This window comes from Pholcus phalangioides, unplaced genomic scaffold, assembly GCF_987345545.1.
Source record: "Pholcus phalangioides strain wild (caught in Gottingen) unplaced genomic scaffold, Ppha-v1.0 ptg000028l_1, whole genome shotgun sequence".
Lineage (NCBI taxonomy): Eukaryota > Metazoa > Arthropoda > Arachnida > Araneae > Pholcidae > Pholcus > Pholcus phalangioides.
In genome coordinates this window covers 7276222-7292619 of record NW_028301618.1, presented here as the reverse complement: position 1 = coordinate 7292619, position 16398 = coordinate 7276222, and the positions used below count along the sequence as shown (strand labels likewise).

The following is a 16398-nucleotide window of genomic DNA, read 5'->3' as shown; positions in this document are numbered from 1 at the left end:
AGTGTAATTACAATAACATTTACGCTCTTGTTGATTGTCTATGAAAACACACATTAATATTTCTCTCCATTATTTTCTTGAAATTCCTTTTCTTTCCTGGAAATACGTGCACTACACTCTTGACGAAACTCAGTGAGTCTGTGCCCCGATATGTGAAAAGATATATGTATACAGAAATCTTTTTTTTCCTTGGTGAATTATAGATAACATTGAAATATTACTTGATGGTGGTTTGGAAAGGGGAAGTATTTACATAACGCTCTTCGTATTACCATTTTGCATGAAGTGGGACCTCCATGGTGAGGGGCTTCATCGCGCGGACATCACGTGATTCAGATTTAAATGACGTTTCTTTCATTCGAGTCTTCTTCCTTGCAAGTGCACGCCTCTTTAACGACCGAATCAGCTTCCAAGGATGTCGTCTTATGAGCTGAGCTGTGATTGGTCGATTCTGCCAGAGAGTCGCATCACATAAATCGCTATGAATGGTTTCTACTAGATTGGTTGTTTCGTTCACCGCCCCCCCAAATACTGTAGGGTTAAGTCGCATTCTGTCAAGTTCCGCAGAGGAATATGGACGAGGTACATGTATGGTTTAGTAGTAGTCGAATTTTGTCCCGCTCTGTACTCAGTTGGACATCTTTTGATTTCAGCTCTCATCATGGCGAGAAGCAAAAAAAAAAAAGATGCAGAAATTATTCGTCCACTATTAAGAACCCATTGAAGGCGGAACAGTGTTACCTACATGATTTTACGTTGGTAGAAAGATCAATTGACTGAAGCTTCCTGGCTGCCATCTACGAGGCAACAACCCGAAGCATTGATGCCGGTCAAATAAGCAACACCGAAGGCCATCACACGAAATCTTGACGCTCAAACGGATTTCGTGTCGAGACGCAGGGACCAGGACACCTCGATGAGTGTTTGACACGTATGAGTGAGTTTCGTTCTGTTGTTTCTGGTAGAAATCTTCAACCGACACGTGATAAGTCCTAGAAGCCAGCTTATCACAAGATCATCAGAATGTTTTTCCATGACTGTAATGTTTCACCAAACGAGCAGTCTTAGGCAAATATAAAAGTAGATTAAAGAAACCTGCAGGGACCAATCACAGCACAGCGAGCGAGAAATCCATTTAGATCTGCAATATCGTGAGCTGATGCAATCTATAAAGATGAATGCCCTCTACAAAATCTTGAATGTTGCACCCACTCAGCGAGGGAAGGTGATAAAAACACATTCTAAATATATATTTTAAAAAAGAGCCTGATAACACACTAATAACGTTCCTTTTTCCATATATGTATAATATGTATAAATAATGGGTGTCCTAAAAACTTTTTTTTTTTACACAAAAAAAAGTCACAGTTCTCGGAACCCATGTGCTATAAAATAGACAAAGATTCCATCGTCCATATTAAAATGGCGATGATATTCACTGCAGCGAAAGCGAAACCAGCTTCAAATGTCCTGGTGGTCGCATGGTTACACGGCAGTTGATTATCTGGTATCTCTTGAACCGCGATACCGTGGTATTCCTCTGGTCCTTCGCATCTTGTCTCTTGCGCTGTGGCGACTATTTCAGAACCCTTGCCGACTATCCAGTCCCTGAACCAGGCCACTTTGCAATCACATTCTATCGGGTTTCCTGTCAAAAAAACGATTATAAGGGATTACATGTCAGAATTATGGAATGTCAATTGATTCTACGGAGTAAAATTCTATTGAATTATAATTAAATTTTTAATTTATTATGATTGTTTATTGAGGTTTTTTTTGGCATTCATAATTTCATGGTGATATTCGTATATCCTCAATCACATTGAGTTTAATGGTCGAAAAGAAAGCAATCTCTAAACCAGAACTCAGCTGGAAATACTTCTGAAACGCAGTTTGCAGTCCATGCTTTTATGGCAATTCATTTTCCTAATTTATTAGAGCCCGGGTGTCCAGGGAAGCACCGCCCAGGACAGATATTGATGTGACCCAAAAAAAAGTGTTTTACAGCCTGCATAGTTATGCAAGTCAAAATAGCCCTATTTATGAATTTTCTGATGGATTTCAAGCATATTTTTGTCTCCAAAAAAGAATAAGCTTTGTTAATTTTTCAACACTGGCAAATGGCAAATTTAGCTTCAAAACGCTTCACATCAGCAATCATTTGGATTTCCAGCGCTGCCCATGAAGGTTTTCCCCAAATTTATGGCACGGAATAACTTTTTTTTCCTTCCACAGCACAAATATCTTTTGCGGCTGTATAAAGCTGAATCACATGTTACCGAAAGGAAAGCCGTATTACACATGTCACAGAAGCAAAAAGGGAAAGTCGCATTACACTTGTCACCAAAGCAAAAAAGGGAAAAGGCTGTATAACAACACATCACTGAAGCAATAATGGAAAGCCGTGTTACACGTCACCGAAGCAAAAAGGGAAAGCTGTGTCAAAGAAACTTGACACTCCTGCCTCAGACCTTGGACGTTATATTATATACCATTACATCACAGTTTCCCAAACTTTTTGTTCCACCATTCTTCTTCAGAAAATTTTTCTTCTCATCCCCCCGCCTCAAGTCAACCTATAGAATCCTATGTTATACAAATAGCTTCTATTGTCCCCGGACCATTCCATCACTCCTAGGGGGCGGTATTGACCACTTTCGGACACACTGCACTACATCTTTTCCGACTGGTACGCGCTCTGCAATAAACCAAAACTTTCCATGTAGTAGGTGAAATGTAGTGGTGCACTTATGATCCAATCTTTAACGCTAATTCGTTCCCACGTTCTCCAACACCAAAACTTGATACCATACGTATGAGCCGGAAAGGTTGCCGTTTTTTTCTCATATTTGTTCTTTGCTATCTCTATCGCATGCAATGCAGCTCATTTGACAATGTCGCTGTAAGTGTCAATTTATCGTCGAATCTTTTTTTAACGATTGTGGTAACAACGTCCACACCACTGGATGGCGCTGCCCGCGCGATAGAAAAAGAGCGTGCCTGCGCGATGAAAAAAACTTGACACATTTTGCCGCTTAAACGAGACACGGTTACGCGGTCCGCTTGTATTGACATGTTCTTGTAAGTGCGTTCGGTTTCGCCCGCGGATTGAAGTAGCGGTTTCGCAAGCTTCAGTTCGTCTGCACCAAGCGATCTGATGATGAGTAGGAACTTCGTGAGATTATCTTCGATCTTGTGAATGAAGAACAAGGACTCTGCTTTGCTGAAGAGCTGAAGAAGAGTTCAGGTTCACTGATCCAAAAAAGTGGAAGTTCCACTTCCGCGGTCATGACTATGTAATGGCGGAAGCGAAATGGAAATTGAGGCCGAAGAGCGTTCAGGATTGGTTCGGTCACTAATTATTGTAGGAGTGAGGCAGTTAAGGGCAAACGTTTCCTTCACAATTCAAAGGTAATTAAACATTTATTACACAACTAACGTTAACGTTACAGAACTTACAAGAACGTATCAATACAAGCGGGTTGCGTGACAGTCTCGTTTGAGTGGCAAAACGTGTCGAGTTCCTGCATAGCGCAGGCGCTCTATTTTTCTATCACATGGACAGCGCCATCTAAAGGTGGACGCTGTCACCACACAATATACAGTATTTGAAATCATGTTAACTGTAAACTGCAATGTGAACGCCTGTGTTAAATGCAGGAAATTCAATATTAAAAGGATATTAAAGTTGGCTCCTATTTTTGTCTTTACCGCTGTTTCGCGCTACTCTTGAAAAATTCGGCTTATTGTGAAGTGCTTGGATGAAACCAGGCTGTTTGGCCGAACAATTGAAAATTTTCTAATTGCCTTAAAGGTGCATGAGATTAGCAGTAGTACTTACCATGGAAGTCGAACACCTGCAATGTGTTGAGCACAGGAGAGTACGTTTCATACGGTATTGAAGTCAACTGGTTGTTTTGTAGGTACAGCCACTCAAGGGAGTCCAGGAGTAAGAAGGATGTTGGGTCGACAGCCATAAGCCTGAAACATAGATCATAAGTATCAAAATATCAGTCACGAACATAAATGCTGACACTTGGCGGCAGAAAAAGCTCTTCTCGTAATATAGTATACTAACTCACCAGTTATTCTGAAGGTAAACGAACTTGAGGTTCTTCCCGTACGGCATGAAATCGTCGTCTTTGATCCGACTGATGTTGTTGCCCCTCAAATCGAGTTGCCGAAGTCTGCTCAGATTCTTCAGCGATTGTGACGGGATGTCTTGCAGCCGATTCTCGCCAAGCTTCAACCATTCTAGTGAATCTACGAAGAATAGCCATTTTATATTAGTGGAAAGTCGTCAATAAATAGTACACATGGACACCCAAGATGCAGAAGGTTTCGTTCTTACCTTCGATGCCTTCGAAAGCGTTCACGTGTATGTTGGAAATCATGTTCTTCTCCAGGTCCAGTGAGTTGAGGACTCTTAGGGACACGAACGCCCTTCCTGGTAGTTCGGACACCATGTTGTTGGCCAGATCCAGGACGTCTAGTGATTCACCGCCCATGGCCACGAACTCCTCGGACATGAGCGCCGCGATCTGGTTCTCGTGCAACTGAAGCCTCTGCATATGGGTCAGGTTCCGCAATGGCCTGGAAGGTACGGAAGTCAGCCTGTTCCCTCCTAGATTAATCCTGGTCAGGTTCTCTCCTATGCCGATGAAGGCGAGATTGTCTATGAACTTTATCCTGTTGCCGTATAGGGACAGCCGCAGAAGTGAAGTTAGACCCTGTAGTTGAAAAAAAAGAAAAGAGTAGAAGAATTTATTGAAAGGGACAATGATTGTGGTGGACTATTTGCTTATAGGGAAGGATCTTACCTTGAAAGCCTCGGCATGGAGTATCTCGAGCTTATTGTAGTTGAGGTTCAGCGATACGAGGACGGCGAGTTCTCTCAGGGCGTGGCTCGGAACCTTCTCTAATGAGTTCTGAGCCAAGTCTAGTGACTCAAGCCTCTCGGAGACAGACTCGAACGCGTTCGTGTCCACCGACGACATGTTGCTGTGGTGCGCTATCAGGTGCCTCACGTCGAGTCCCTTCAGGACGTAAGATGCCATGTTTCCGAGCTTGTTGTTCCTCAGCTTAAGGTACCATATCGGCTGTTTGGTCCTAGCTATACTCGCCAGGGCTTCTCTGAGTTGGTTGAGATGAGCGTTCTCGCACGAGACGTCTAGGCCTCGCGATTTCTCCACGCAGACGCATGGTCTGATCTGGACGCGGGTCGGACATCCGTACCTTCCAGCTGCGACTAAAGTCGTTGCGATCAATAACAACGGCAAAAGTCCGGTGTATATTGTAGAGCAAGCCATAGCCGAATTATTTTTCCCTGGAAAAAAACAAAACAAAAAAACAACTCATTAGTTGTTGGTGCTTTTAATTGCTTTATAGAGCATCACTGAAAAGAAAGAAACTATATGATATGCCACTGGAACAAAAGTGAAAGCGATGAAACACGTCACCAAAGAAACAACGAAAAAATTATACAACACTTTAACTGAAACAAAAAAGAGAAAACAGTATCGCTCGTCACCAAAGCAAAGAAAAAGAAAAAAAGAAAAGCCATATGAAACGTCACCGAAGCAAAAAGTGAAGCAGTATTACGTCACCCAAGTAAAAAAGAAAAGCCGTATAACACACTACCGAAGCAGAAAAAAAAGGAAAGCAGTGTTACACGTCTCCGAACAACCCGTTACAGGAGCAAAAAGGGAAAGGCGTATAATACGTCACCAAAGCAAAAATTAGACTGTGTAACATGACGCTGAAACGGGAGTGGGCAAGCCTTTTCTTTTACGTCACTGGAGCAAAAAAAAAAAAAAGAAAAAGAAAAAAAAGCGGAGTAGCACGTCGCCGAAGCAAAAAGAAATCGGTGTTACACGTCACCAAATAACCTGCCGACGAAGTAAAAAGGGAAAGCCGTGTGATACGCCACTGAAGTAAAAAGGGAAAGCCGTGTAACACGTCACCGAAGTAAAAAGGGAAAGCCGTGTAACATGTCACCGAAGTAAAAAGGGAAAGCCGTGTAACACGTGACCGAAGTAGAAAGGGGAAAGGTTGTATGGCACTTTACCGGAGGAAAAAACAGTACATCACACGAAATTATAGCAAAAAGTGAAGACTAGAGGAGACGTGGGCATAGTTTTTTAGTTTTCGATTTTTCTATTAATTCTTGTAATACAGCAAATGTACCGATGCTGCGGATAGCGGTACTTATTGGCGACAAATTAATGATGAAAATATCACTTATTGTACTAAAAATTGTATGCTCAATTCGTCAAGAATTGAGTTTTTATTTCATTTACTTTCATTTTATAGAAAAATTGTTCAAACTACGCCAACTTATCCCAGGTGTGGCGCAAGTTGGCACAACCCCTGGGGTAAATTGGCATAGCGCGATAGCTTATAGCGTCTGAGGAATGAACGTAAGTTAGTAACCACAAAACTTTTATTTTACTACAAAAACACGGTTATGACAAATCGGTAAGTTGGTATATAGAACGTGTTTATGCCAACATGCCCTTCAGCTAAGATGCCAACTTGCCCCAACATGCCCTTCAGCTAAGATGCCAACTTGCTCCAACATGGCTCTCTAGACAAAAGGACTGCCTCACTGTTCTACAAGTTTTATGAAGTTTTCCAGCACTTGAAATGCAATCGTTATTGACCACCCTACCAATCACAACTGTTGAAAATGTCTCAACATATTCATGGGCTTTACAGATTAAAAAAAGGAAGCTTTTAATGAAAAAAATACTTGCCTAGCAGGAAATCAGGAAATTTTTTATCCCTTCTCTCTCTCTCTGGGAACTCCCACCACACTGAAACTACAATGGACGATGCAACACCCTCAGTTTCTTTGAAAGCGACGATACTAGCACGCATTGCGCTAGAAAAGAGATGCTGAATGTCAACTTACCCCCTTCCCCCGCCATGCCAACTAGCAGCGGGCTCCGAAAAGCAGTATTACACGTCACCGAAGCAAAAAGTGAAAGCCGTATAACCAGACCCCGAAGCAAAAAAAGAAAAAGGGCGGACCGTATAACACTTCATCGAAACAAAAATGGGAAAGCAGTACGTGAATTACACGTCACCGAAGCAAAAAGAAAATCGTATTACACGTCACCGAAGCAAAAAGAAAGTCTTATTACACGTCACTGAAGCAACACGTTACAGAATAAAGAGAAGAAAGCCATACATCACAACAAAGGAACAAAAAGGGGGTATCGTTTATCTGAAACAGCAGAAACGAATAACACTTCACCCGAACCATAAAATGCAAAGCCCTTTTCTCAATGGAATCCCAAAGAAACCTTTTAGCAAGCCGAGGAACTTCAGGCGTATTCAGCTTGCTGTTCAATAAAGCACTCACCAGTGCTCCGTGCTTGTTCCTGATTTAATGCTAGCTTGGTGTTGGTTTAAATGTTGATTTCAAAAGGTCACAACATGTTGGTCTGAGTATAAGAGTTGCCATTCTCGACATTGACGATGCTCGCGACTCGAAAAAATGTTATAGAATCTTATGTATGTGGTGTTTCTTAGACGTGACGAAAGGAGCTGAATCTAAAACTCCACAAAAACATACTCATCACGGACATTATTGTCTCCAAGAAGATTCCTGGTTGTTTCTATTCCAAGCTTTTAAAGATCGCACTGAAAGAAAGCTGAGGAATCCACATGGGGAAAGCGTGAGAGCCACTATTGGTTAGGAAAAACTTTCCTGAAGGCACTGAGGAAGGATGACTTAAGCGACGGGATTGTGTCCGAAGCCATTTCTCCTCGACTGAACTAGAAGCTCTTAAAAATCCGTAAGTTATCGAAAATGACTTAACGCCGCCCTCCGGAACGTTTCTTTCTTCGAGTAAAAGTGTAATAACAATCGATGGCCCTTTTTGTTTTGTCTTTAATTTCACGTGTTATTACACTCTGTAATCATCATCTCGCGTGTGTGGGTATCGGGTTGTCGTTGAGGAACACATAGCTACGTAGCCGGTCCCGGGTTTTTATCGGAATGTTTGGAACGCGCCATTAAACCCAGAAGTAGACAAAATTCGACCGCCGTTATACATTTTTTTTCATTATATGTAAGAGATTTATTCATCCATAAATCATATCCGGTGGAAAGTTTCTGAATTTATTGACCGGGGATATGTCCGTTTTTCCTTTTCCCTCCTGCACAACGTCGAGGTCAAGGAATCGAATGAGGTATGACCTAGTACTAAGGGATATCAGTCACCTTGGATGTCGTGTGAAGTATGTATCTCTAGAGGTTAGAATTTTTTGTGGCAAATGGCGTTCGTTTTTCTGATATCTATAACCGATTCAGTGTTTTTCTATTAAAAATTTTTGGCAATAGTGGCTCGTGACGCAACGAAGTACGTTTTCGTAAATTGTCGATATAATAATTTCCTGCTCTAAATACAAATACACAAATACAAATACCACGCCACAACAGGCAAATTGCCCAACGAGGTGGCTGACTTAAGAACATCATGGATCCCCGAGCCCTACCTACTACTGCTACACCACACATGCACCCCCCCCTACATCCCCCCCCCCCGCGGAACCCCCAACGAATCGGTACATGCGGGAATGTGGGGGTACGTGTAGTGAAACCTGACGTGAAGTTTTTTTGTTTCTCTGTAATGCTTGTTATGTGTAGTGCTGCCATCTGCCACCAGTTTTTCTAACTATGAGTGAAGTGTTATGATTGAATAATTTATCGTTGTAGGACTGTTGCTCTCTGTGCACGTCACTGAAACAAAATTGAGTATTTTTATGTAAACCAAAACAACAGGCAACTGCGTCATTGAAATGAACAAAATGGAGATGCGAGAGTAAGTTGATGTTTCTGAGCCCAATAAGCCGCGTTCACATGTACAATAAAACATCCCGGGAAGTTCCCGGTAACGGGGATTTTCGCTACAAACCGTTCACATGTCGTTAAGTTTATGCCGGTAATCCCCCCCCTCTTCTTTCCGGAAGTCGTCACTGGTTACGTAGGTTGAACGGAAGTGATTGATTCAAGATGGTTGACGAAGGAGCTTATAGCATTTTTCGCGGCGCAAAGGATTATGGGAGAGAAGGTTGGCTTTTTTTTGATGAGCTTCTCTCCCACTTTTTTCTTCCCTACTAGGGGAAAAAAGTTGTCATGCCGGTAATTACCACCAAAGCAACCCCCAATCTTGCACATGTGAACGGGGCTATAGATGAAGGAAACGGCTTCTCTCTCTCTCCTCACACTGGAATACTCAAATCGAATTCGAGTAGCCTCAACTTGAGAGAGTCGAGTTGCCCGTTCTCCCAGACACGACCCTACTAGAAAAAAGTCCTCAAAAGTCCTGCTCGAAAATGAGTAAAAACGAGGCAGTTCACCCTCCTTATTAGCCGGAGAAGGGAAAAAATGAAATTTCTAGTGATTCTAATAGCGATGAAGTTGATATTCTATTTATAATTATAAATAATTATCATCCTACACTATTATTTCCGCAAAAAAAAAGATAAATAGAAGAAAATTATGAGCACATCCATGCATTGAGAATAACTCGTCAACTATTCGTTACGACCAACGAGAATCGAATTTCTTGCATTCTGGGAATTAGAAAAGAGACTTATCCGGAATTAATAAATCAGCTGATTACCTGTGAACCCTGATAAGTGACTGCCAATAATCCTTGACGTAAGTCAAATTCATGTTGTAAATATCCATTATTTGGAGGGAAATGTGTGCACGACCTATACGTTACACGCATTCCATTCCAGAGGGATTTGGGGTTAGGGTTGCATCAGAGAACATTCTGTAGAAAATAAAAGTTATATAATATATAACTGTGTTTATCTTGTTACAAAATTCATCGTCGGATCACCCCTCTACAACCTCGACCGTGAAAATATGAAGTAATAGTTCGATATTCGCGTTACTTTTGTTGTGTTCGCAAGCACCACGCAATGTCGCCAGTGACTCCGTCGCGTGGGATATTTCGTCGCCAATACGCCAATCAATGTCCTCGCGTGAGGAGCTGTATGGAAATATACGTGTTCGATCCTCTGGATACTGAGTCTTATATCAGTCGTAAGACTACAGTATCCCCGTGTGAGGAGGCCCAAAGACATTTTTTCTTCTTCTGAATATTATGCTGAGGTGAACTCGGAAGGAAAAGTCAACTTGTCTCCGCTTGACCCATAAAACATACTATGTATAGTTTCTCGATTTATCGCACTATGTGTATCTTCTCTTTGAACGTGTCAATTGTGTTAGAATGCACGACTCCTGGAGGTAAGCTATTCCATTTATTAACAACCCTGTTACAGAAGAACTCCCTGCGGCACCACAACCTGCAATTACCCCCCTTACTAAACGATACTGGTATCCTCTTGTCGAAGTAGTTGATTGACTATTTTACTCTACTCCAACCGATGAATAAATTTACCTATTTCTGTAGACGCTGCCAGAGCTACCCATACGCCATTTTCATTCCCATCTCTACGAGCGCAGAATTTAATCACGTATCTCCCCCCCCCCCACCCCCGTCTTCAAAGTAAACGAAATTTCAATAAAATTTTGCACGGGTTTCGAAATTAAAAAACTGAAATAGAAACAACCAAAAAAACATAACTTCAACATAACAAAACTTTACATTGCGATCTTTTACGAGGGCTGCTTATCACTCAACAAACACACTTAAAAAAGAAAAAAAAGGAAGAGTAAAACTCTTCCCTGCATGTTTGAAGAGGAAACCATTTCCTGGCTGAAGATGATTGATTACTATTCTCTCTTCTCTCCATACCAAAAAAATATATCTCCGAACAACAATAAAACAAACAAAAACAAATTATTTCGCTCCGAAATTTTTCAATTTTTTTTTCGGTTTGTAATATCAATTCCTGTTCGAAAATCAAACAAATTCCTCCGGTAAAAATTATTTAAATATTTATTGTAAAAAATTTTTGTGTGTGTGTGTGTGTGTTATGGGGGGAAAAGATTTAATTTTCGATAGGTTTCTTTCTTTTTTCCCCCCCCCTGTTTCCTTCTCTTCAATCACTTTTCAACGGGATCTTTTTTTTCCATTTCATGCAAATTTCGGATTAAATTTTCTGACGTTCATTTATTTCTTTTTAAAAAAAAAATGATAAAATAAATATAATAAATATGGTCGCTTTGTATTTTTTTTTTTTTTTGCATGGGGATTTTTATCCGTGAAAAACTCATTATGATGTAAACAGAAACCTCTCTTGTTTTTTTTTAAATTTTGTTTACTATTGTTGTTGGCGAATTAAGGTATTTTATTTAAAATATACGTGGAAGGAATATCGAGCGGAGATGGTTATTATTTTATTTGTTGGCATTATTATGCTTGCTTTTTTTGTTTTTTCTTCGATCGTGATGATGGAGTACGTGGCGGGTCTTCCGCTGGTAGTAGAGTTTGAAAAATGTACAGGGTGTCTATAAGGTTCTTCCTGGTCTGAGCTGTCTATTTATTCACCAGCTTGCTTTGAAAAATTGGGGATGTATTTATCAAGATATCAAGAAAGAAACTTCAAGTACGTATTAGCTTCAACTCCACCTATATCTGGAGTTAAGACTCGATACCATGAAGCAACAACATCTGAAGTTAATATACGCTAAACGTTATCTGGAGTGAACAGCATCGGCAAATGCTCCGACGATATCTGGAGCAAGCATTACCCTATTGACAAATGTTGCAAAAGAGGGGGGAGAAAAAGTAACTTCAGCTGATAGGGTTGCTATAAATACAAATACAACGCCACAACAGGCAAATTGCCCAACGAGGCGGCTGACTTAAGAACATCATGGATACCCGAGCCATTTTTTGGAGGCTCTACCTACCTACTACTGCTACACCACACATGCACCCCCCCCCCCGGAACCCCCAATGAATCGGTACATGCGGGAATGTGCGTGTACGTGTAGTGAAACCTGACGTGAAGTGCTTTTTTTTGTTTCTCTGTAATGCTTGTTATGTGTAGTGCTGCCATCTGCCACCAGTTTTTCTAACTATGAGTGAAATATTATGATTGAATGATTTATCGTTGTAGGACTGTCGCTCTCTGTGGCGAGACTTTTTAACGTGGAGATCGGCTCGCATTTGCACCTTGAAGTTGGGAACCACTGTGGGGTTCGAACCCGGATCCTCGCATCTCGAGTCCGTCACTATAACCACTCGGCCACCACCGAGTGAGAGAGGAAAGAAAGTACAAAGAACTTATTTGAATTTTTTCCACTGGCGTTTGGACGCAATATTACCCCCGCGTTGGTAAAGGGGTTTAAATGTTTGCGATTACAGCAACGAGATCTGGAACGAACATTTTACTGCTTGGGCTGACAAGATAACGACATCTATTGGGGGAATTCGACATCTGGAATAAACATCATTCTATTTCCACTGATAAAACAACATTTTTTAGATTAAACGTTACACTATTGACTGATGTAAGATGCATTCTGGAGTCAGGATTGCGCTATCGGCAAATGCAATAACGAAAGGTTGAATAAGCATCATACTATTTGCAAATGCAGCAACATTGCCTGATGCATTCAAGATCGAAAATTGTGCTAGTTGCAATTTGCAAAAATTGAAGGTGGAATGAAAGTCGTACTATTGGCGATTCCAGCAACGACAGCTGGAGTGGCTATTGACGAGTTTAACAAAGGCATCTGAATGAACATTTTTACGTCTATTGCTATTATGACTGATAGGACATTTTTTTGTAGTGAACGTTACACTGTTACGGTTTCTTTGATATAAACTGTATTGGGCTGAGAAAAAGCCGTCTATCTCTATTTCTACCGTTCAACCTGGAGGGGGGGGGGCCATTTGCTGATATTTAGGGAGGCTACTAATGCTTCTACTTGAGCGCCTGACGCCACGGTGCGTGATATAGGGAAGGCAGGGTCGTGTCTTCAGTGGTGTAGATGGCAGCATGGGTTCGAGTCCCGGCGGAGACCCGATGACTTTCCTTTCGAGTTCACCCAGCAACTTCTGGAGATAGAAGGCCTCCCCACACGCTGCTCGTGACGTCACGCAAGTAGTCCATCCTCACTCAGAATATTCAGAGGAAAAAAAAAATTCCGCTGCACGTGCTAGTATCATCGTTTTGTTGAGAAGAAACTATCGGGCACAGAGTTGACGATTTATATGCCCCACATCCAATCACCGTGCTGTATTTGTGAGCCAACCCGGAAGATTCTATGCCAAAATAAGAAGAAACGAAATAGGTGAACAGGTGAACTTGGCAACCCGTCTAGGAGGTGCTGGTTCACCTCGGCCTAAAATCCAGGAAATATCTGCTCCCTTAAACGTTACGCTATTGGTTGATACACCAACGGCTTCTGGAGGGGGCATAGCGTTATCGCAAATGCGACAACGGCAGCTGGAATAAACACCATGGTATATTGGCAAATGCAGAAAAATATATCTGGAATGCATGTTATTTAGAAGACACCAACGAATAAGGCAAATACACAAAAAATAATAAAAGTCCTAATGCATTTCAACACCAATGGGTGCCGTCTTCAGAGGAAAAATTTAACCACTAGTTTCGCTGACCGAGTTTCCCACTTGGGTTGAATACCAAATCTTCACGCTCGGTTGCTCAGCGGAAGAAGTACGTCTGTTCACTTCAAACGTCGTGGTCAGAATGAAGCTGTGAGCCTGCGTGAGATACTAACTTCTTCCGCTGAGCAACCGAGCGTGAAGATTTGGTATTCAACCCAAATGGGAAACTCGGTCAGCGAAACTAGTGGTTAAAAATTTTTCCATTGAAGACGGCACCCATTGGTGTTGAAATGCATTAGGAATTTTATTATTTTTTGTGTATTTGCCTTATTCGTTGGTGTCTTCTAAATATTCTTGGGCAAAGTGGATCAACTCTTCAATGCATGTTATACTATTTTTGCGAATAGAACAACATCTGGAACGAACATTATACTGTTGGCGAATGCAGCATAGGTATCTTAAGTAAACATCATACTATTGGCGAATATACATGTAGAAAAAGGCGTATGGTTTATAGTTTAGATCACTTATTTTAGTTTTTTTTTTTGTCGTTTAACTGAGATAAAAGTCAAGACAAGGGATAAGAATGGAAAAAAGGGCACTGGGATATCGTGTCCCACCGGAGAAGTTACAAAGGACCAATTTTTTTTTTTTTTTTTAATGAGGGATATTTCAACTCGAGCAATCAAAAAACAAGAACCTCCGTGTTTAATTTTCGGATATCTGGCCGGTCCTGATAACGAGTGAAATTAATTCATGGACTATAAATAAATTTTCCCCCTTTCTTTTTTTTTTCGTCCTCTTTTGTTATTCAAGTCACGTGATTTATTTACTGGCTAGCCTTTCTGGGATTCCTATCTGCTAATTAATGACTCGCTCTCATTGAAATATATTCTGCAGGATGTTTTTTTTTTTCATTCAAGTGTTGTCGTTAATCACTGGTTTTAGAACTGAACTGGTTCGTTGGGCGTTCAGGTAGCGCACATCATGCAGTGACCATGGAATTCGAGGTGCTGAATAAGAGCTTCTTGATAAAAAAGATGAATATTGTTCCGGACAATTTCCACGAGAAGCGATTCGACGGACAAACACAGATTTATTTACAGAACAGCAATTTATACAAGTATTTCCAACCTAATCAGAGAGCTGACAACTTTCTCGCGAAGTTCGATCACTATTGACTTTTCATCCAGTCTATCCTCTTGTGATCGCCTCACTATTTGTAAGCTCTGGTCGAAACTTCGGGAAAAAGAATATTCCACAAATTTCTTTTTCGTAGTACCAGGTTTGCGGTGCCGGTGTCTGGAGGGGCGGAACTCTCTGTGATCTCTGCCAACTCTCCGCCAGTTCTCCGCCAATCGCACGTCTTTGCGCTGAACAGAAACCGGTATCAACTGCTGTTGCCAACAGATTTCGATATTTTTGAGAGCCATCGAACAAATCGCGCCAGCTATCATCTATAGATCGTAACAATATCATAATTTTCATTTTCGGACGAGCTACATTATCTGATCATTGATCATTTTTGTCGCACCACGGCCATTTTCTGCACACGAGGGCTATTTAGACCCGGACCTGCAATTTATTGCCGGTTCCGAAAAGCGGGCTTGTTTTTATACTCATCGAGAAGTTGGTGCGCTAACCCCTCGATGGGGGACTTCCTGCGGTAGCAATGTTGCCATTGAACATTCAGATGAATCATCATATCTAGTTCTAGAACTGAATCAAATCTGGTTTTTATTGAAAGTTTGGATAAATCACCTTATCTAGTTTCAAAAATGAATCGAATGTGTTTTCGTTGAGCTAGATGAGCCACTTGATCTGGTTTCAGAACTGGATAGAAACTGACGTTCAGATGAGTGACCTTATTTGGTTTTAGAACTGAACTCGTTTTCACCGAATAGTCAGATGAGACATCTTATTAGTATTCTTTCTTGAATTGTGTGAATCTGTTGCCATCGAACATTCAGATGAGTCGGTATATCTAGTTCTAGAACTGAATCAAATCTGGTTTTTATTGAACGTTTGGATAAATCACCTCAATCTAGTTTCAAAAATGAATCGAATGTGTTTTTGTTGAGCTAGATGAGCCACCTGATCTGGTTTCAGAACTGGATAGAAACTAACGTTCAGATGAGTCACCGTATCTTGTTCCGAAACAGAATTGAATGTGTTGTCGTTGAACGTTCGCTTCAAAACTGAATAGAATGTTCAGATATCAGTCTTGCTTATCAGGTACGCGTCAACTGAATAGAAGATGAGCTTAACTCATCTGGTTTCATTATCGAATAAAAAGTTTTGTCGTTGAACGTTCAGATGAGTTACTCTGTCTAGCTCCAGAACTGAATCAACCCTACTTTTGTTGAACCTAGGATGAACCGCATTATCTGATGTCAAAACTGAATCTAACATCGAATCAAATTAATCGTCGAATCAGATTAGCTACGTTATTGAATTACTATGATCGAATCCAACCCGAGTTCGTAAACTGTTCAGATAAGAACCCTTTTCCGTTTTCAAAACTGAATCGAACCTATTGTCGTCGATGAGGCACCTTATCTGGTTCCAAAATAAAATCGAATCTGGTGTCGTGAACAGAAGCCATCTTATCTGATTTCAAAACTGAAACCTGAATCGAACCTGTTTTTATTGAACGTTCTGATGAACCAACTCACCTTCTTTAAAATTCAATGTTTTCTCTCATCGGACGTTCAGGGGAGCTACCTTATCTCGCTTAAAAACAGAATCGAACTTATCATTGAACAACTTTATCTGATCTCAGAACTATGTCTAATGCGTTTTCGTCGAACCAGATGAGCCACAATATTCGGCTTAATGATTGGATCGAACATCGTTGAATGCTCAGATGAATCGTTCCATATCCTCA

General features: G+C 41.1%; 2 protein-coding genes across 5 annotated transcripts in view; one reads left to right on the top strand and one right to left on the bottom strand.

Moving 5' to 3' along the window:
* Positions 1-16398, top strand: part of LOC149067864 (tectonic-2-like) — a 126093-nt gene that overhangs the window by 22141 nt on the left and 87554 nt on the right. The gene's annotated exons all lie outside the window — the stretch shown is intronic.
* Positions 88-16398, bottom strand: part of LOC149067865 (uncharacterized) — a 98748-nt gene continuing 82437 nt past the window's right edge. For both annotated transcript variants that reach the window (XM_089252184.1, XM_089252182.1), the window contains exons 2-6: positions 4821-5326; positions 4352-4730; positions 4083-4263; positions 3842-3981; positions 88-1648 (exon numbers count right to left, since the gene is read on the bottom strand). In XM_089252184.1, the coding sequence (XP_089108310.1) occupies positions 1386-1648; positions 3842-3981; positions 4083-4263; positions 4352-4730; positions 4821-5309 (1452 nt within the window). In that variant the 5' untranslated portion in view covers positions 5310-5326 and the 3' untranslated portion in view covers positions 88-1385. The remainder of the gene's footprint in view (positions 1649-3841; positions 3982-4082; positions 4264-4351; positions 4731-4820; positions 5327-16398) is intronic.